Consider the following 22,814-nt stretch of genomic DNA (forward strand, 5'->3'; position numbering starts at 1 on the left):
ACTCTTACCCAAGGGGCCTCTCACGACAAGATCGCTAATTAACCCTTCCTCATTGCTCAAAACCCAGTCCAGAATAGCCTGCTCTCTAGTTGGTTCCTCGACATGTTGCTTCAAAAAACCATCCCGCATACATTCCAAGAAATCCTCTTCCTCAGCACCTTTACCAATTTGGTTCACCCAGTCTACATGTAGATTGAAGTCACCCATTATAACTGCTGTTCCTTTATTGCACACATTTCTAATTTCCTGTTTAATACCATCTCCGACCTCACTACTACTGTTAGGTGGCCTGTACACAACTCCCACCAGCGTCTTCTGCCCCTTAGTGTTACGCAGCTCTACCCATATCGATTCCACAACTTCCCGGCTTATGTCCTTCCTTTCTATTGCGTTAATCTCTTTTTTAACCAGCAACGCCACCCCACCTCCCCTTCCTTCACGTCTATCCCTCCTGAATATTGAATATCCCTGAACGTTGAGCTCCCATCCCTGGTCACCCTGGAGCCATGTCTCTGTGATCCCAACTATATCATAATCATTAATAACAATCTGCACTTTCAATTCATCCACCTTATTACGAATGCTCCTTGCATTGACACATAAAGCCTTCAGGCGCTCTTTTACAACTCTCTTAGCCCTTGTACAATCATGTTGAAAAGTGGCCCTTTTTAATGCTTGCCCTGGATTTGTCGGCCTGCCACTTTTACTTTTCTCCTTTGTACTTTATGCTTCTTCGCTCACTTTACACCCCTCTGTCTCTCTGCACTGGTTCCCATCCCTCTGTTGTGAACTAACCTCCTCACGCCTAGCCTCTTTAATTTGATTCCCACCCCCCAACCATTCTAGTTTAAAGTCACCTCAGTAGCCCCCGCTAATCTACCTGCCAGGATATTGGTCCCTCTAGGATTCAAGTGTAACCCGTCCTTTTTGTACAGGTCACGCCTGCGCCAAAAGAGGTCCCAATGATCCAAAAACTTGAATCCCTGCCCCCTGCTCCAATCCCTCAGCCACGCATTTATCCTCCACCTCATCGCATTCCTACTCTCACTGTCGCGTGGCACAGGCAGTAATCCCGAGATTACTACCTTTGCGGTCCTTTTTCTCAACTCCCTTCCTAGCTCCCTATATTCTCCTTTCAGGACCTCATCCCTTTTCCTACCTATGTCATTGGTACCTATATGTACCACGACCTCTGGTTCCTCACCCTCCCACTTCAGGATATCTTGGACACGATCAGAAATATCCCGGACACTGGCACCAGGGAGGCAAACTACCATCCGGGTCTCTGGACTGTCTGACCCCCTTACTATCGAGTCCCCTATCACAACTGCCCTCCTCTTCCTTGCCCTACCCTTCTGAGCTACAGGGCCAGACTCTGTGCCGGAGGCACGGCTACTGTCGCTTCCCCCGGGTAAGCTGTCCCCCCCAACAGTACTCAAACAGGAGTACCTGTTGTTAAGGGGCACAGCCACCGGGGTACTCCCCATCACCTGACTTTTCCCCTTCCCCCTCCTAACCACTATAGAGGCCACTGAGTGGATATACTTCTTAAAACTGCTGCTTGCACCTGCATCTATAGTTCATTTGAATTATTGATAATGTTCTACTCAATAAATAGGGAAAATTGCAATTCTATCCTCTACAAACAATACAATGTTAGTCCAAATAATTAGACAGGAAGTTGTAAATAGAGAAGTACTAGTAAAACAATATTTCAAATGATATTAAAGACTTTTGAAATCAATTTAAAACAAATTATGTACTAATTTAAAATAATTTTGCATTGGCATGGAGTTCTGTCAGTTTTTGCATTCATACAAATTGTAATATATGACAATGTTAGACGATTTTGCAAGGAACACCTGTGTACAGAAATTCATGATGGTGACAGGAGAATATTATGGTGCCAGATAAGCATCTGTGACAAAGGCATCAGCAAGGAATTTTGGAGTGGAAAAGCATATGAAGATATTCTAAATTGTCAAGAGTTTCTCAATAGAAAAGTAGAAAGTGCTTGTTCAATGTTCTCTTGCACTCTCCCTGAGGACATCTTCTCATATGTTTTCTCTGTTCTGTGTTCTCATTCACATCTCCAGTAGGATGTTAATCACTTATATACCTGCTCATCTTCGAAACTCACTTCTCCATCTTCAGTGAGTGTACACTGCAGCTAGCTTGGAAAAGGCTCCAACATCTACTCCCAGTTACAGATTAGAATGGGACATTGATAGAACATAGAAATGCAGCTGGACTGAGAAGTGGCAGATGGACTTCAATCTGGAAATGTGTGAAGTGACTCACCTTGGAATAGTGAAGTTGAAAGCAGAATACAAGATTGATGGCAGGATTCTTAAGAGTGTGGAGGAAAAGAAGGATCTTGGGGTTCACATCCATAGATCCTTCAATATTTCAGCATAAGTTGATAGGGTGGTGAAGAAGGTATAAGGTGTATTGGCCTTTATTAGTTAGGGGATTAAGTTCAAGAGCTCTGAGATAATGTTTCAGCTCTATAAAACTCCACTTTGATCACACTTAGAGTATTGTGCTAATTTCTGGTCATTTCACTCTAGGAAGGAAGAGGAATTATTCAGATGCTGCCTGGATTAGACAGCATAGTTTATAAGGATGGCTTGAGCAAACTAGGGCTTTTCTCTTTGAAGAAAAGGAAGATGAGAGGTAACATGTTAGGAGTATATTGTATGGTAAGAGTCATAGATTGAATGGACAACCAAAGACTTTTCTCGGGGGGGGGGTGGTGGTGGCGATAGGTTAATACATGGGAGCATAAATTTAAGGTGCTTGAAGAAAATTATATGGGGCAGGATATCAGAGGCAGGTTTCTAACCACAAAGAGTGGTGGGTGTGTGAAACACACAGCCAGGGGCGGTGGTAGGGGCAAACACTTTGCAATGAATTAAGAAACTCTTAGATAAGCACAGGGATGAAGGAAAAATGGAGGACTGCATGGCCTTGGAGAAGGTTAAAGCATTGGCACCATATTTTGGGCCAAATGGCCTGTACTATACTGCACTGTTCTGTGTTCTGTTATGCAAATTGAGGAGGTGCATGTATGCATATTTGCATCCAGTTGTTATGTGTATTACATACCTTTTCAAAAGTAGTCAAATTTAAGTTACTGTGCACATCTCAGCTCAGCAGTATCCAAATACAAAGGAATTAAACACAGATGAGGAGCTATAGAGCTGGATTGTACTTTGATTTGAAGTAAGCGAAGTCCACCCAACCCCCATCCTCTTCATTCCTTGTACTTAATATTCCCCTTAAAGTTTCTTTAAAAATACTTACACTTTTCTCTATGAAAATAGGAGGATGGGTATTGGAATCTATCACTTTGAACTTCACTTGCGCAGAAGATGAAAGCACTTTCTGTCCATTGTCTCTTGCTTTAATGATTAATGAATAAGATTTGATGGCCTAGAACACAAATAAGAATCAGACCTTACAAACAATGACTTTAAAACTTTAAGTCATAGTAAATGACAAGTGTCTGGGCTGTCTAGACATAATCAAAGCAGTTTGGATTAAATCTCCAGATGCTGTACATACCTCATAGTCTAAACATTTTTGAAGAAAAATGGTTCCATTGTTTTCATCAATTCTAAACATATTCGAAGGTTTTTTAGGATCTTGAGACATAATAGAGTATGAAACTCGTCCATTACCACTGCTTATTTCATCAGGATCTTCTGCTTTAATTCTGAAGACACTTGTCCCTGAAACACAGAGCATGAAGTGCTCAGTAAATTTGTTTTAACATCTGGCCATCTAGCTGTCCTCCTCCAACCTGCATGTAAGCAGAGACTAAAGAGCAAGCCACCAGAAGTAAAGGCAACAAATGGGTGGCCATGGGAGACAGAGGAAGAGCTATGGGACTGTGGACTGTGCCATGTTTATGGATTCATCAGAGAACCTAAATGAATACACCATGGTTGACTGCCGATGACTAGAAATCTTCCACAGGGGTCGGTGTTGGGACTGTTCTTTTCACATTATATGCCAATGATTTGGCTGATGGAATTGATGGCTTTGTGGGCAGCTTTGCGGATGATATGAAGATAGGTGGAGGGGCAAGTAGTACAGAAGAACCAGAAAGTCTGCAGAAGGACTTAGACAGATAGGGAGAATGAGTGAAGAAGTGGCAGATGGAATATGGTTTAGTGAAGTGTTTGGTCATGCACTTTTCTAAATGGGAAGAAAATTTTAAAAAATCAGAGGGACTTTGGAGTCCTTGCACAGGATTCCCTAGAAATTAGCTTGCAGATTGACACACCGTTAGGGAAGGCAAATGCAATGTTAGGATTCATTAAAGAAGGCAAGAATATAAAAGCAAGGATGGAATGGTGATGTTTTATAAGTCCTGGGGTCAGTCTGCACTTGGAGTACTGTGAGCCGTTTTGGGCCCATTATTAAAGAAAAGGTTAGCTGGCATTGGAAATGGCCCACAGGAGGTTAGATTCACAAGAATGACTCTGGGAATTAAAGGGTTAATGTATGAGGAACATTTAATGGTTCTGAACCTGTACATAGAAACATAGAAAACATACAGCACAATACAGGCCCTTCGGCCCACAAAGCTGTCCATACATGTCCCTACCTTAGAACTACCTACGCTTTACCCATAGCCCTCTATTTTTCTAAGCTCCATGTAGCTATCCAGGAGTCTCTTAAAAGACCCTACCATTTCCGCCTCCACCACCGCCGCCGACAGCCCATTCCACACACTCACTACTCTCTGCGTAAAAAACTTAACCCTGACGTCTCCTCTGTACCTACTTCCAAGCATCTTAAAACTATGCCCTTTCATGCCAGCCATTTCAGCCCTGGGGAAAAGCCTCTGACTATCCACGCTATCAATGCCTCTCTTTATCTTATACACATCTCTGATTATCTTGTACCTGCTATAGTTTAGAAGAACGGGGGAAGGGGAGGTCGAAACCTATCAAATATTGAAAGGTCTAAACAGAGTAGTAGATGTGGGGAGGATATTTCCTACAATGGGGGAGACTAGGACCAGAATGCAGTCTCAGAATAGAGGGACATCCAGTTAGAGCAGTGATGAGGAGGAAGTTCTTTTGCCAGAGAGTAGAGAATCTTTGGAATTCATTGGTAAAGATGGCTGTGGAGTCCATTGAGTATATTTAAAGTGGAGGTGGATAAGTTCTTGATTAGTTAGGTATTAAAGGTTACAGGGTAAAGTCTGGATAATAAATGAGAAGGATAATAAATCAGCCACGATGGAACAGTGGAGCAGATTCGATGGTCTGAATGGCCTAGTTCTGCTCCTATGTGTTATGGTTGTCATGGACTTTAAAGACACCCATGGGTAAGTGGGACCCCATGAGTCTTCCCCCACCAGAAGCCCTAGAAGAACCATGAGATTCAAAATCTGATGACGGCTAGATCTAAAGTATTCGGAACTGGCAATCTAGAAAAACACAAGAGATCCAGGTATGACTCTTCAATAGCACATAAAAACAATAAATAAAATCAAAATATATATCTTAAAAGGTAATACATGATTCTCCTGCTTCCCAAGTGGTTGTCCTTCCAATAAATTAAGTCAAGAATAGATTTTGTGGATTCTTTGTTTACTGTTCATTTTTGTTTTTGATTTCAGAATACATAATCCATATTTAGGGGTAACCAGCTTGTTTATAATTGTTGAAAATTCAGAATGCAACCAGTCAAAGCAACATGCATTTTAGTGTGCAGTGGGTTGTACATCTTCTGCATTTGACAAAGTGGAAAGTCTTTCTAATCAAGTAAGAGATGCCATAAAATCCACTTTATAAATCACTCAAAGACCAGCAACTAGGAGTCCTTGGAAGCCTGGAGTTGTGGGGGGTGGGGGGGGAGGTCCAGTATTAGCTAGTCAAGAGGTCAATCAGAGCCTGAAGGTCAATCGGTAGTCCGGAGAACAAAGATCAGTGGATGGTGCCTGGAGGCCTGTTCTTGAGTTGTAGGACTGTCCCTTTAAGTGGATAGATGGGAGGGAGGAAAGGGACTTGATTTGTTACTTGTTGTGTTCTGTGTTGTTCTGCTGAGCATTGTGTGCATGCAGTTTTGGCACTGAAATGTGTGACTTGCAGGCTGTTCCCAGCAAATATATAGGTTAGTGATGGGTGTTCAAACAAATAATGCATTTCAATGTATGTTTCGATGTAGGAGGGGTGATTGATAAGTTTGTGGCCTAAGGTAGAAGGAGTCAATTTTAGAAAACCTAGCACATTTATTTTGCAACGTAGTCCCCTCCTACACTTACACACTTAGTCCAGCGGTTGTGGAGCACATGGATCCCTCCTTTGTAGAAGTTGGCGTCTTGGACCTCCAGAAAGTGGTCCACAGCAGGGGTAATTGATAGGTTCGTGGCCTAAGGTAGAAGGAGATGGGTTATTAACTTCAAACTTTCTGTATAATCACTCAAAGAATTGAACTACACGTGTATGTAAAGAGAGCTGTATAACTCATCTCCTTCTACCTTAGGCCACGAACTTATCAATCACCTCTGCTGTGGACCATTTTCTGGAGGTCCAAGACGCCGACTTCTACAAAGGAGGGATCCGTGTGCTCCACAACCGCTGGACTAAGTGTGTAAATGTAGGAGGGGACTATGTTGCAAAATAAATGTGCTAGGTTTTCTAAAATTGACTCCGTCTACCTTAGGCCACGAACTTATCAATCACCCCTCCTACAAGTGATAAGTAAATCTAAATCTGAATCTGTGTTCGCCACCCACGAAATGCATACAACTACAATTTGCACATTAATTTGATTATGATGAAGTTTTATTTTGCATTCAAAAGCATGACATTTCCATTCCATAATTGAAACAGAAACCCTTCTATAAAGGCCTGTCAACATGGATGAGATATTAAATTAATGCCTGGTCTGCATCTTTGGTTAAGCATTTAAAGGTTCCACATCTTCATTTCATTTAAGGAGCCTGTCCTAACTGGTTACATCACAGCCTGCTATGGAAACGCCAATGTCCAGGAACAGAAAAGTCTACAGAAAGTGGTAGATATAGCCCAGTCCCTCACAGGCAACGGCTCTCCCTGCCATTAAGCACATTTACATGGAACACTGCCTCAAGAAAGCAGCACCCATCATCAAGGAATCCCACCATCCAGCCCATGCTCTCTTCTCGCTGCTACCATTGCACCAGAGGTACAGAAGGCTTAGGTCCCATACCACCAGGCTCAGGAACAATTATTACCCTACAACCGGTGTGGATAACTACATTCACCGTGAGTACTGAAAAAGGGTCTCAGTATGAAACGTCAACTGTTTATTCTTTTCCATAGATATTGCCTGGCCTGCTGAGTTCCTCCAGCTTTGTGCCCGTTCTGCTCTACATTCGTCACAACTCTGAGCTGATCCTACACCTTACAGACTCACTTTCAAAGACTCCTTACAAATCATGTTCTCAGTACGTTTTTTTAATCGTTTGTTTGCACAGTTTGTCTTCTTTTGTACATTGGTCATTTGTCAGTCTTTGTTTATCTATAGATTTTCATAAATTTTGTCATATCTATTTTTCTGCAAATATCTGTAAGAAAGTAAATCTCAAGGTAGTATATGGTAACATATGTAATTTGATTATAAATTTTACTTCGACTTTTATCTTTGATTCTTGCGAGTAATTATTGTTCTTTGATTTACATATCAAGGGTCTATATTCAATAAATGTACATGACCTGTCAAAATATCAACCCTGGCATCAGCCTTTCTACAGTGATAGATCTTTTATCTCTGGATTTGTCACTCTGTATGGCACTAAGGTGGCATGTCAGAAGAGTTGTCTTGTAAGTGAAATGTCACATATTGATCTTCTCAATAAATTTAAAGATCCTCCAGCAATATCAAGGAATTCCATCCACATTTTATCCTCTATCAAATACTGTCCCTTCAAAAATTTGTTTTTTTATTATTGCATTGTAGTTTGCACAGTAGTTTGACTATTGCATGTTCCAAGATTATGATAGCGACTATCCTGCCAAAGTGCTTGGTTTTCTATTGAACCAGTACAGTCCTTCTGGTGAAAGTATTCCCACAATGTTGTTGGGTAGGGAGTTTCAGGATTTAGAATCAGTGATAATCAATGAACAATGTGGCTTGGAGAGGAACCCTTTGATGCGGATATTTCCATGCAACTTTGTTGGTACAGATTGTAGATTTGGGAAATATTGTCAGAATCGCCAAGAAAAATGTATTTTGTAAAAGCTATACACTACAGCTTCTGTGTACTGGTGTTGAAGGAACTGAATGATTAAGGCTGTGGCTGGGATGCCAAAGAAGCAACTTGGTATTAAGTTACTCGATGTTGTTAGAACCCTGCTTATGCAAGCAAGTAGAAATTATTCTATCACCATCCTGATTTATGCCTTGTAGTTAGTAGAAATCTTTTGGACTGTCAGGTGGTGTGTCACTCTCAAGAAGACTCCTAGTTTCTGATTCGTCCTTGTATCTACAGAAATTATGAGGCTGGTCCACTTGATTTATGAGCAGTAATGAACCCTAAGCTATTGAAGATGAGTGGCTTGGCAGCTGAAATGTCCTTGAATGTTAAGGATAGGTCACTTAACACTCTAGATAGAAATGGTTATTTGGCATTTTCATGTGAAGTATGCTACGTGCAACCTATCAGCTCTTCCTGCAGTGTTGTCTTTGTCTTATTCTCAAACAGGCAAAGATTGCTTCATTTTCTGCAAAAGTAACTATATTAATTAGGCATTATTTCTTTCTTTCTTTCTGAACAATAATATACAGGTGCTGATTAAATGAAAAGAAATATAAAAGCATAGATCTGTTTTGATAGAGACTCCTACCTGGATATGTACTTTCCAATATGTCAACTTTATATACATCTTGTTTGAATTTAGGGCTATTGTCATTAATATCAATCACTTGAATTTTATATAACATGTGGTCATCAACTATCTTCAAAGTAGCTCTGTCCATAGCATCAACTTTAAACTAAAAAGTCAAAAAGGAAGTATTAGATAAAATACAAAATTAATTATACATTAGCAAATTCAATGTAGTTATTTTCTCAAAATAAGTATATTCAGTAAGCACTAAAAACTGTGTTATTTATTTAGGTTATGATAAAATCATGGAACCATACAGCAGAGAAATGAGCCCTTAAAACTCACATTGCTTATGCCAATTATGATGTCCATCTATGATAATCCCATTTTCCCAAATTAGGCCCATTACTCTCTACTTATTTCTCATTCCTGTCCAAGTGCCTTATCATATCTGATTCTACCACCTCATCTGGCAGCTCATCCAAATAGAAAAAAAAGATAATATCAGACCCCCTTTAAAATTTTCCCATCTCACCTTAACCATTTCCTTCTAGCTTAAGACTCCCCTACTTCGGTAAAGTGATTCTGATCACCTGTGCTGCTCATAATTTTATAAACTTCCATAATATCACGCTATTAGAAAGATCTTTCATGCATCATTCTCTAACAGCAATAATCCAATGTGGTGCTGAATGGTGACCACTATTAAAATTGAAGGAAAAAAGATCAGAAAATTAATGAAAGTTTTTTTTTCAGGCTGCCTGATGACAGAAGATTGGACAAGTTGGGTGAGTTTAGGAGCCTAAAAAATAAATGTATTGAAACATAAAAATCCCAACTATATGGCCATCAAAACGATGTCTCCCCTAGTCCAGTGGAAGAATCTAGTTCTGAAAGACATAAGTGAAAAATAACTGATTATATGTTCAAATCAGACACGAAGAGAAAGTTTCTTCTCTCAGAGGCTTATGAAATTTTGGAACTCTCTCCCTCAAAGGGATGGTGGAATCAGAGGCTTTGAATAACTTCAAGCAGAGATAATTAGATTTGCAAGGGAATGAGAGGTTATTAGGGGTGAAACAGAGGAAAGAATGGTGCAGTCACACAGCTGGTACAGTCACTACCGCATGGCATAGAGATCCAAGTTCAATCCTACTATTGGTTCTCTTTATATGGAAGTTGTATGGGAGAATAAAAAATGGGATTAATATCTAATTAGTGTTAGATGGGTGGTTGATGGTTGCAATGGATTTGAAGGGCTGAAGGGCCTGTTTTGTGCTATATCTCTCCATGACTCTAAACTACATTAGAGGTTAAAGTCAGATGACCCATGATCTGATAGAATGTCAAGGTTAGTTCAAGGGATTACACAACTCCTAATTCATATGCTGATAGGTTCAGACTGGGTGTTGGGGATATATAGCTACCGAAGGAGGTGTAAGGCACTCCTTCCTTCTACTTGCCTGCAAGGTGCAGCACCTGCTTAGGCCCATGATCAGGGTCACATGAAACCATGGGAGCAGGTTGTGGATGCTCGTATGAGCAGCTGGTGCATTTCACGAGTCCTGGGTATGTGACCACTGTTCCCAGGCAGATAATCTCTGAAGAGTATTGATAAAATGGGGTCACCCATCTTGTAATGACACTACCCAGAAAAGGGCATTGGCAAACCACTTCTGTAGAAAAATTTGCCAAGAACAGTCATGGACATGGAAAGACCATGATCGCCCTCATCATACAACACAGCACATAACGAACAAACATAGGTTCATTTATTCAGTGCATTTTCCACATCTGTATCTGTGCCCTGCAACATGAAAGATCAGAGACCTGACATCTGAACACCTGTTTCTGACAAGTCTCACCAGAACATACCAAAACTTTGAACTGGATGGGAATGCTCAGCTGAAATGCCATCTACAGATTCATGGGTGACACCACTACTGTTGGTATAATCTTAGATGCTAATGAGGAAGCGTAAAGAGTGAGGTATAGATCAGCTGGTTGAATGCTATTGTAACAACAACCTCTGACTCGGTGTCAGCAAAACCAAGGAATTGATAGTGGGCTTCAGGAAGGGGAGGTCAGGAAAACATAACCAGTCCTCACTGAGGGGTTAGCAATGGGCATCAACATCACAGAGGTTCCACTGTAGGCCCAACAGATTGATACAAGATGTACACTGGAAAGCATTCTGTCCGGTAGCTTCATGGTTTGATATAGAGCCTCAAATATACAGGATCACAAGACAGGAAGTGCAGGTGATAGTTTTTATGAATAGAAATGGTGATTTTATATTTATGAACAGAGGCTGAAATGAATGTGTGTCTCCCGATATTATTGATTGTATCAAAATCACGAATCTTTGTAATGTAATTAGGAGGATAAGATAATGATGAACATTCTTGGACACAATATTGAGGTTAATATGCACAATAAAAGCAAATAAAGGGCAGCATCATTCTCAGGAAAGTGCTATACAAAAGCTGAAAACATTGATTTTTCATGACTGTGCAAATACAGAGCAACTGCAAGACATAAAACCATGCAGTTGATCCTGGTAAGTAATAATATTAATGAAAGCAACCACAATGCTTTCAGTCTTTCAGGATTGATTGATGTTACTGCCACAGGGTCTTTGTGACAAAGAGAAACAACCTCTGAACAAGAGTGACAATGTTTATCAAAGGCTGAAGTTTTTAGCTGATTGTGATAATTTTGCTCAGTGGGACATTTTATTGTCCCTTATCCCTGCCTATGACATTCCAGCTCTGCCAACGGAACATTGGCTACCAATCCCTAAGAAACCCAGCACTATCTTATGTATGAATGTTGCACAAATCATAGGACCCGGTTCATATGCATTGAATCATACAGCAAAACATCTGTTGAAGTGAATAATAGGAAGAAAATGTGTACCATCAATGATTGTGTTTCCTCACGATCAACTTTGTGATGAACAAATATTTCTCCAGTCTCTCTGTCAATCGAGAACAAGTTTCTCTCAGGATCCTCATCAACACCCTCACCGGAAATTATATATAGCAGTGTATGGTTTTTTGACCTGTCATTGGAAAGCTGTAAGAGAAGAAAGCTGTTACTTCCGGAAATGATTGTCCAAGAGAATGAAACAAAGTGACTTATCAAAAGCATTTCTTTAAAATATACAATTACTTAGCTTTTAACTTGCAAACATGATGTGCCATTAAAGACTTTGGCTTTGAATTTTCTCTAAGAGTTAAATTTTATGTCTGAGCTATTAATCTTTATTAAATAAGTAAAGTTACGCCAGTCTGTTTGAAATGGATTGCAGGTTCTTAGTTGATCTGGAATCTATGACAAGTTTTCACAATCTACAGCAGATGGGCATGTCAATGCTGTACACTTGTGTTTGGCTTTTGCAAGAACTGAGAGACAAGTTTTACTTACTGTGGAGTGCTCTGCTATCCTTTATTTCTTAGGATTGAATGAACACTTTCCCATTTTATTACAAAAGTGTTTCAAAGAATATCCACTATATCAGATTTTAACTGGACTTAATCATGTATTGGCTTGAAAAAGATATATAATATCTTGTATTATCTCATAGAAAGCACAGCCTGACTGAAGTGCACCAAGATTTCAAAATAATGAAAACCCCCTGAGCCTTGTTCCTTGTTTCTTTAACTATCCCTCTGCTTCCACTTTCTCTCTGTTTAATTTCAGATTCCAACCTTGGAGAAACAAGGAGAGATACAAGTACCTCTGAACATAAGACTTGGGCAAACATAAAGATCAACACAAGCAAGAGCAGGTTAAATGGGAAAGGGAAAAATGTGAGTGTATGAAGAGAAGGAATGTGTGTTCAAAATAAATATGAAACAAAACATGTGATCCATTGAACAAAAGAGTATTAAAAAGAAGAAATCTAGAGAAGGAGAAAGGAAAATAAGTTTGAGGAAAGAGTCTGTGAAGATATATTCTTACTGTAAAAATCCAACGTCTATCTTGACAGCAGGGACCATAGCAGGAACTCCATAAAAAGCAAAACATAGTGACATTGGTTAGATATGGAACAGCATGTAGTTGAATGGTGGACTGTGTGCATCAGCAAGGTGGATTTATTTTGGATCAAGTTGAGGTATTTGCAATCCCTGTCACAGTTACAGTACTCATGACGCTAGGGATGGCACAATGAGTAGGTCTAGAAATTGGATTGCAGACCCAATTTGACTATAAATTTGATAGTGAATAATCACTCCAATATTTTCGCATACTTCCCCCCCCCCCAACTTACCAATCCGATTAAAATGCTCAATGCTCATCATTGATACAGGTAGCAGAAGCCTAAATTGAGTCCACTGGAGAAGAACCGCCAATGACCTTTAGGAAACTGACACAAAGGGTCATCTTCCCTTGTACCATGATTGGAGGGCATTACTTCCTGGTGACGTGCTGTACTAGTAATTATAGGAGTGCCAGGAGCTGATTTGGTGATCGCCGTTATCAGATTGAATGAAAGGGTTTCTTCTTCAAAGGCTTTCCATTAAGCAATTGAAACCTACATAACTGGAAGTTCATGGATAAGTTTGGAAGTTATGAAAGTGTGATTGAATCATCTACACCGACAGCCAGTCCAAAAAAAGCTCCCTTTATTCACACTCTTTGCCTCCTGCCAATTAACCACTGCTTTATCCATGATAGAATCTTTCCTATAATAGCGTGGGCTCGTAGCCTCATTTGTGGCACCTTGTCAAAATCCAAGACACAACAACAACCAATTTTCTTTTGTCTATGCTGTTTGTTGTTTCTTCAAAGAATTCCAACAGATTTGTCAGGCTAGATTTTCCCTTGAGGAACCCATGTTGACTATGGCCTATTTTATTATGTGCCTCTAAGTTCCCAGAGACATCATTCTTAATAATTGACTCCAACATCTTCCCAACCATTGAACTCAGACTAACTGGCCTAGAGTTTCCTTGCTTCTGCCTCTTTCCCTTCTTGAAGAGTGGTGTGACATTTGCAATTTTCCAGTCTTCCGGAACCATTGCAGAATCTAGTGATTCTTGAAAGATCATTACTAATGCCTCCACACTCTCTGCAGCCACCTTTTTCAGAACTCTGGGGTGTACACCATCTAGTCCAGGTGACTTATTGACCTTCAGACCTTTCAGTTTCCCAAGAACCTTCTCTCCAGTTATCATAACTGGACACACTTCATGACCCCTGACACCTGGAACTTCACTAGTGTCATCCACTGTGAAGACTAATACAAAATACTTACGCAGTTTGTCCGCTATTTCCTTGTTTCCCTTTACTGCCTTCCAGGATCATTTTGGCAGTTCAAATTCCACTCTCGCCTCTCTTTTATATTTAATGTATCTGAAGAAACTTTTGGTATCCTCCTTAACATTATTGGCTAGTTTACTTTCATATTCCATCTTTATCTTCTTAATGACTTTTTTAGTTGCCTTTTGTTGGTTTTTAAAAGCTTCCCAATTCTCTAACTTCCCACTCATTCTTGCTCTATTATATGCACTCTCTTTGGCTTTTCTGTTGGCTATGACTTCCCTTGTTAACTGCAATTGTATCATTGTTCCTTTAGAATATTTCTTCCTCTTTGGGATGGATATATCCTGTACCTTCTGAATTGCTACCAGAAATTCCAGCCATTTCTGCTCTACCATCATCCCTGCTAGTGTCTTTTCCATCAATTCTGGCCAACTCTTCAGTCATGCCTCTGTGAATCCCTTTACTCCACTGTAACACTGATACATCTGACTTTGGCTTTCCTTCTCAATTTCAGGGTGAATTTGATTATATTATGATTACTTGGCCCTAATGGCCCCAAGGTCTCTGATCAATTCTGGTTCATTGCACAACTAATCCAGAATAGTCGATCCCTTATTGGGCTCAACCATGAGCTGCTCTAAAAAGCCAATTCGTAGGCATTTTAGAAATTCCCCCTCCTGGAATCCAGTACCAACATTATTTTCCCAATCTACCTGCATATTGAAATGCCCCATGACTATTGTAACATTGCTCTTTTGGCATGCATTTTCTGCCTCCCGTTGTAATTTGTAGACTACACCCATACTACTGTTTGGGTGTCTGTATACAATTCCCATCAGGGCCATTTTACCTTGCAGTTCCTTAGCTCTATGCACAAAGATCGTCACCTTCTGACTGTATGTCGCCTCAGAGCAATGCAACTCATTCTGCCTTCCTGCCTGTCCTTTTGATACAATATGTATCCTTGGATGTTAAGCTCCCAGCTATAATCTTCTTTCAGCCATGGTTCAATGATGCCTACAACATCATATCTGCCAATCTGCAACTGTGCTACAAGTTTATCTGCCTTATTACATATACTGTGTGCATTCAAATATAACACGTTCAGTCCTGTATTTACCTCATTTGATTTTGTCCACCTTTTACGTTGCAACTCATCCTGTTGACTGCAGACTAAAATGAAATGTCATTGAAGTGTAGAAAATTTTTTAAGAACTTGACTGGCAAGATACAAAGAGGATGATTCCCCTGTTCAAGGTATCTAAGATTGGTGGGCAGAGTTTCGGAATAAATATGAGGCCATTAGGGATGAGGTTAGGAGAAATGTCTTCAGTCAGGGTATTGTCTGCCTTTGGAATTCTCAGGTTCAGGGAGCTGAAGAATCCCAGCCATTATATGTATTCATAACAAAAGTAAGTAAATTTCTGGATGTTAAAAGAATCAACAGGTATAGGAATGGTGCTGGAAAAAGGATGCTCAGATAAAAGATCAGCTATGATATTGATAAATGACAGAGCAGCCTGGAAGGGATAGATAGCCGACTTCTGCCCTAGTGAGAAGGGGGATTGGATATGAGCTTGCTATCATCTTCATCAGTTCTGTAACCCACTCTCTATACTGTGACTGCCCCAATTATTGTCAATACCTGTGCCTGTCTTGCATAACTTGTATCGTTGGTTTGTGCTTCAGCGTCTTGAGTTCACAGACTGTGAATGTGCACCAATCTACATCTAATGTGCATTTAGAGCCTATAATTGTGTTATAGAAAGGCAGGCACTAGCTTCAAGAATGAGGCCAGGTCATTTTGACATGCATTACTTCTACACTGCAATTCCAACATTTTTTTTAGATCAACTACATTTGTAGGTTGTGTTTGTAAAGTGCATAAATTTGATATACAGTCATTTGCCCTATCTGATCCCACTCTCTTGCTCCATTTGAGAGATGTATGCAATGAACCCATGGAAAGATGAAGCCTCTGGGGCTTCCACAGCTGGAGGTATACAGCAGCAATTTGGCAAAACTTAGGTTGTGGACACCTCCTGTGCACCTGTTGTACAGGAGAAATTTCTAGAAACTTTCACAACTGTAACCAACACCAAATTAATTTAAATAGAAAATAATGAGTTACAGCTTTTTTTCTGACTCCAAAATAATGATAATGCTTAACACAGGGCGATAATAAGCCGGTCATCAACATTCTATGTGAGGCAGAAACAGAATTGCACTACCTTATTACTTTATGAAAGACATAGATTTATTTTATGCTAATTTGTTCTCATTAAAAAAAAGTTTTCTTTCTTCCATTACAATGCTTACTTGTATAGCCTTTTTTGGGTAAGGTCCTGGATCTTCCTCTGTAAGTTTAAAAACAGCAGAAATCCACCTTCTCTTTTCCCGGTGCAGTATGATCGAATGCTGTTCTTCAGCCCTGCACATGTCCTAAATTTAAGCATTTCAGTTTTTAATATATAAAGTATCCAAGATTAATATGTAATATTTTTATTAACAGGTACTTTCTTTAAGCTCCAGTTCTGGAAATCTGAAGTTGTATCTAATCCATCAATAAGAGATCCACTTCAAAGAAATCTGCTTTCTTAAATCTTAAACAGCACCGAATTCTGAAACCATTCAAGTTTATCCGTACATAACATCATTAAATAATAGCACTACGCATGCTTTTGAAAGCAAAATCGGTAGAAAGTTCAGACTTCATCTTATTTGGGTCTAGCCTTCTGAGTTAGGTGAAGGGAAGGAGATGTTCAGCTCCAGCTCCACACGGTGAAGTATTGTGCATGCAATGTGGAAGTCAGGGTGCTCAGGCATCAGCTGTATTTTTAATTAAACCAACAGTCTGCAGGGTGCCATACGATTCATCCATGCATATTATTGGATTGACACTTGGCTATTAGCCAGTTAACCAGCAAGATACATTTATGCATTCCTGATGCCGCCAGCTTCCACAAAAAAAAACAAATTTTTAAATTTATGGAGCCTTTTCTGCTCCATATGCAAAGAAATGATTAGTGTTTGTACTCCAAGGACCACAGTCCATTCCCATTCAGGGCAAATAAGGTTCTAATTGTACCTAAAGACCTTCTTATTATAAAAATAAGGTTACTACCTGAAACAGGCTAGAGTTTTGAATAGAAATATAGAAATATAGAAAATCTACAACACAATACAGGTCCTTCAGCCCACAAAGCTGTGCGGAACATGTCCTTACCTTAAATATTATCTAGGGTTACCCACAGAAACTTTCCTGGACACTAGAAACTACAAAGGAAGTAAATAAAAACTTCCCTGAGCACTAGAAACTGCAGAGCAATTTAACGCACATATTAGATCAGCTTTGCTCAGGAGATGGGTGAAAAGTGGGGTGAGGGCTGGGTTGTCTGGGCTGAAGACCAGAAAAGAGGAGGGTGATAAGTAGTGAATAAAATTCAAAGAAAAGGAGCCTATCTAGGGGATATTTGATACCTCGATCTGCCATATCCCAGCTGAAGATTGAGGTCCATAAATAATGCAGAGTAGAATCAACCATTTCATTCCAAACTGCCTCAGTACTGGAAGCCTGTGACACAATGGTTTACAAGCACATTGCATCAGAGGAGAAGGATGTAAACAGAAAATCTGGGAGAAAACAACTGACACACTAACCATTTGGCAATCACTTCTTTGAAAAACAAATCACTTTATAGAACATAGAACATAGAACAGTACAGCACAGTACAGGCCCTTTGGCTCACAATGTTGTGCCGACCCTTAAACCCTACCTCCCATATAATCCAAACACCCACCTTAAATTCCTACATATACCTGTCTAGTAAGCCTCTTAAATTTCACTGGTGTATCTACCTCCACCACTGACTCAGGCAGTGCATTCCACACACCAACCATTCTCTGAGTGAAAAACCTTCCTCTAATATCCCCCTTGAACATACCACCCCTACACTGAAGCCATGTCCTCTTGTATTGAGCAGTGGTGCCCTGGGGAAGGGGCACTGGCTGTCCACTCTATCTATTCCTCTTAATATCTTGCACACCTCTATCATGTCTCCTGTCAACCTCCTTCTCTCCAAAGAGTAAAGCCCTAGCTCCCTTAATCTCTGATCATAATGCATACTCTCCAAACCAGGCAGCATCCTGGTAAATCTCCTCTATACCCTCTCCAATGCTTCCACATCCTTCCTATAGTGAGGCGACCAGAACTGGACACAGTACTCTAAGTGTGGCCTAACCAGAGTTTTATAGAGCTGCATCATTACCACACGACTCTTAAACTCTGTCCCTCGACTTATGAAAGCTAACACCCCATAAGCTTTCTTAACTACCCTATCTACCTGTGAGGCAACTTTCAGGGATCTGTGGACATGTACCCCCAGATCCCTCTGCTCCTCCATACTACCAAGTATCCTGCTATTTGCTTTGTACTCTGCCTTAGAGTTTGTTCTTCCAAAGTTTACGACCTCACACTTCTCCAGGTTTCCACATCTTTCCACCTTTATCTCTAATTGGTCCTATCTTCACTCCTGTCAACCTTCTGTTCTTCACATAATTGAAGAATGCCTTGGGGTTTTCCTTTACCCTACTCGTTAAGGCCTTCTCATGCCCCCTTCTTAAGCTCCTTTCTTGCTACCCTATATTCCTCGATAGACCCACCTGATCCTTGCTTCCTAAACCTCATGTATGCTGCCTTCTTCCACCTGACTAGATTCTCCACCTCACTTGTCACTCATTGTTCCTTCACCCTACCATTCTTTATCTTCCTTACTGGGACAAATTTATTCCTAACAACCTGCAAGAGCTCCCTAAACATCGATCACATGTCCAAAGTACATTTCCCGGCAAAAACATCATCTCAATTCACACCTGCAAGTTCTAGCCTTATAGCCTTATAATTTGCCCTTCTCCAATCAAAAATTATCCTGTCCTTTCTGACTCTATCCTTTTCTATCCAGGCCAGGGAGCAGTGGTCACTCTCTCCCAGATGCTCACCCACTGAGAGATTTGTGACCTGACCCGGTTCGTTACCTAATACTAGATCTAGTACGGCATTCCCCCTAGTCGGCCTGTCAACATACTGTGACAGGATCCGTCCTGGACACACTTAACAAACTCTGCCCCATCTAAACCACTGGAACTAATCAGGTGCCAATCAATATTATGTAACATAATGCACAGTATTGTGCAAAGTAAGATCTGTTTTAAAGTTTCTGACTTCACATCAAAGCTGTTCAGATACAAAAAACTACAGTTCCTGAAGGAAATGTTGAATGAGTCAGGATGAGCCTGCAGAGAAATTAGACTACAAATATCCCCTTCTACTCTCAGGTGATGCTACACTATAAGTGGAAACATATCATTAACAAAAATAATACAACATTTAAGCCATTAAAAGCGAATGAAAAGATGAAACCTTGTTTGACAGAACACAATAGTGGGACCTTGAGCAATATACGGTAGGTATGTTTTTACTTAATCTTAATTAGTATAGGCTTAAACTGTGAACTCACAGATTTGTATTTTAGATACCACAAAGCAAAAGAAATCTGAGCTATGAAATTCAATTTGAAAGAAACTCACTTAGTTTCTTTCACATTAAATTTTGATTAATAGTTGGCAATTGTATGGCCAGAGAAAAAAAATGTCATACCGTTTTCAGCTGGCACCATTAAGAATGCAGAGAAAGAAAAGCTGCTGCTTGATTAAATCATGTTTCAACTCAGAGGTTTTCTTCTGCCTCCTGCCTACCGACTAATGAATACAAAAACTGGCACAACATTTAATCTTTGAGATATACAAATCCTTCTTATAAAAATAAGTTCCCATCACCTTGTGCAGAGGTTAAAATTTAATATGATGAAGCAAACCAGTCTTTGCTAAAGCACTGAGACAATAGAAATTGATGTTTATATACTGAGCAGAAATAATATGCATTTTCTTGCTCTGCATTAAATTCAGTGAGTCTTTTCTAACAAAGTGACTTGTTAAATTAAAAAATAAATCAGCAAAATATACTTACAATTACAAAGAAAAGCAGAAACATATGCATTCCTAATTCCATGATGACTGTATATCCAACAACGCTGATGTTGAATTTGTTTTGCAAATCACAGTCGCGGATGGCTTCTTTAACTCTCTGTGAGAGGGCTTAATAAGATCAAATAACGCAACCTGAAATTCCTGTTTTTAATGTCAACTTATTTACTTCACAGTTTTCCTCTCTTTAATGTTCCACCAGTAACTACAGGTTCCAGAGAATTAAGTGAATTTCTCTCAGTTACGATGAAGTTGGGTTTGACTTTAACAGAGTAATGATATTTTACAGTATATTTGAACAATAAATCCAAACAAATTAAAGTTTATGCTACTTTAATTAGAAATCAATAATAAACACTAGTAACAAATTCACTTAATCCATCACAGGAATATCACTTTGCTTTCTGTTTTCTTTGCAGGCATGTATCTATTTGTTGTTTGTTGTCTGAAAAGTGTACATCGTACCAAGGCTAATCTGCATTCAGTGAATCGAAATTTGATCAGAGACTGATGTATGTGAAAAAAGAAGAAATTTCTGATACTGCTCAGCTCAGATTGTGGGTGGAGTTATTGTCGTAATTTTGAAGCTCCAACTCAGATTTTCCAAAATAAATCATATCCCATTACAGAAAAACAGAGTGTCAACAGAAATGCAACAATATTTCACAGCTAGATATTTTCATCATTTTCAAAAGCCATGTTGCCCCTTCTTAACTTCACGCAGCTGAAGACAAAGTTCATGTGAATGAAGTACTCTTTCAAAGTATCTAGCAGTGCCTGCAGGCTAGTCTCATTTCTCCTGATTAACTTTGAGATTGGGATTCTGAGATATTTGGCTGTTGTCCTGCAATAATTCTGTTGTTTTTTAAGTCATTAAAATGACACAAGTGTAGCCTGGTGAAGTTAACAATGGAATGGAAGAGGAAGCTGTTGAAAGAAGATACTGCCATCTGCTAGACTTGTGGTGTTCCAACCAAATATGTCCTGGAATTCTCTACTTTAGGCAATCTAGTTCAGCCTGCAGTTCTCTATTAGCATCACTCCGTAGTTGCAATTCCTCGTGAATGCTTAATGCGCTAATTAGATAATGCTGCAAACTGCTATTCTTCCCTAATTTTGTCACGTTTTCATGTAGTTTCATTACCTCAATTACATTCATTTCATCTACATCACTTGTAAGACTAAAATCGTCTTGTTAAAGAATAGTAATTATCGCACGTTATACTTTTAAAATTGCTGTTTTTCCAAGTCTATCTGCTTTTTCAGGTTTTCCTTCTCTTGGATCGTAGCCTGCAGTTGTTTACTGAGTCCTCGGAATTCTTCTTCATTTGCTTCCATGTTTTCATTTTATAATCTGAATGTAGATAATTCACTTTGCAACAAATTCCTTTTCCTTTTGTATCCTTGTAATAATTTCCTCCATTTTCCAATCTCTTTTCCAACTCATAGTTGTTCTTGTCGGGTACTTCTATTTGTTGTTGGAGTTCTGCACATTTACCCTGGGCTTCAACCATAAAATCTGAGGATTTTCCTCAAGTTCTGAAACATATTTCTTAAATTCTTGACCATTTGTGATAAATATACTGCCATTAAGATTCCATCTCCCCTGCCTGTGAACTGTTGGATCCTCCATTCAGCGTTTCTTTGACTTCTTCCCACCTAATCCCTTTAATACCAAGATACTTTTCTGCAGACTTGACTATAATTTTAATTTTTCCAGTTCTTTTGCTTGTTTGCACTGAACAATTAATTTCATCCACCATAAAAAGTACGAAATCCTGTCTTCTCATTAATAGTGTGTCCTTATTTTTCATATTACAGCCCTCACAATTCATCAGTTTATTATTCCCTGTATTTGTTTGCTTGATAGCCTTTTCTTAGCGAATTCTTTCACTGCCTCTGCATAACTGATTCCTTGAGTTACTTTTACATATTGTATCTCAGCCGCCTTCTTGCTATAAATGCACCCTCGATAAGCTGCGCTGTGTTCCTCGCCACAATTGCAGCATTTCAGCCTAGCTCCTGCTTCACATTTCCCATATTCGTGTTCTCCAGCGCATCGCCCACATCTTTGTTTTCCTCTGCAGACCGCCGCAATGTGCCCGAATTTCTGACATTTATTGCATTTTAAAGGCGGTGGTATATATTTTCTAACTGCACAACACATAAGCCCTAAGTAAACGTTAGTCGGCAATCGCTCTTCATCAAAGTTAATCATTACCAATAAACTAGCACATTTTTTCCTGTTTCTTGTAACTTTCAAACGCTTGGCCTCAATAATTTTTGTTCCTTTTATATTCTGTTTAATCTAATCCATAGTAACTTTTGTTGGTATCCATGAAATAACTCCTCTAGTCCACTTTCTATTGTTGAGTATTGAACACTGTACTTCTTTGCTGTCTATTTTACTTAATCTTATCACTTTGCCTTGCTGAGCACTATCCCGACAAATCATTAATAGCGATCCATTTCGCAAAATCTTTGCTCTTTTAATCTCGCCTATAATTTTGTTGAGCATCTTCGTCAAATGAATCAGGTTCCAATCACCAAAAGACTTCACTTAGTTTTACAATTGCTTTAATCTCATCTTCTTTCCATTGCTTTGCTGTCCTGTCTTGACCGTCCGCTGACTCCAGGTTCCCGTACTTCTGCTTTCTTTTCTTCCTCTTT

General features: G+C 39.5%; 1 protein-coding gene across 3 annotated transcripts in view; it reads right to left on the bottom strand.

Moving 5' to 3' along the window:
- LOC134336680 (cadherin-like protein 26) overlaps window positions 1-20,194 on the bottom strand; it is a 55,524-nt gene extending 35,330 nt beyond the window's left edge. For all 3 annotated transcript variants that reach the window (XM_063031048.1, XM_063031040.1, XM_063031056.1), the window contains exons 1-6: window positions 20,128-20,194; window positions 16,422-16,544; window positions 11,751-11,909; window positions 8,850-8,997; window positions 3,568-3,734; window positions 3,307-3,435 (exon numbers count right to left, since the gene is read on the bottom strand). In XM_063031048.1, coding sequence (XP_062887118.1) covers window positions 3,307-3,435; window positions 3,568-3,734; window positions 8,850-8,997; window positions 11,751-11,909; window positions 16,422-16,544; window positions 20,128-20,169 — 768 coding nt within the window. In that variant the 5' untranslated portion in view covers window positions 20,170-20,194. The remainder of the gene's footprint in view (window positions 1-3,306; window positions 3,436-3,567; window positions 3,735-8,849; window positions 8,998-11,750; window positions 11,910-16,421; window positions 16,545-20,127) is intronic.
- Between the last annotated feature and the right edge of the window lie 2,620 nt (window positions 20,195-22,814).

The sequence above is a fragment of the Mobula hypostoma genome, chromosome 2 (assembly GCF_963921235.1).
Source record: "Mobula hypostoma chromosome 2, sMobHyp1.1, whole genome shotgun sequence".
NCBI lineage: Eukaryota > Metazoa > Chordata > Chondrichthyes > Myliobatiformes > Myliobatidae > Mobula > Mobula hypostoma.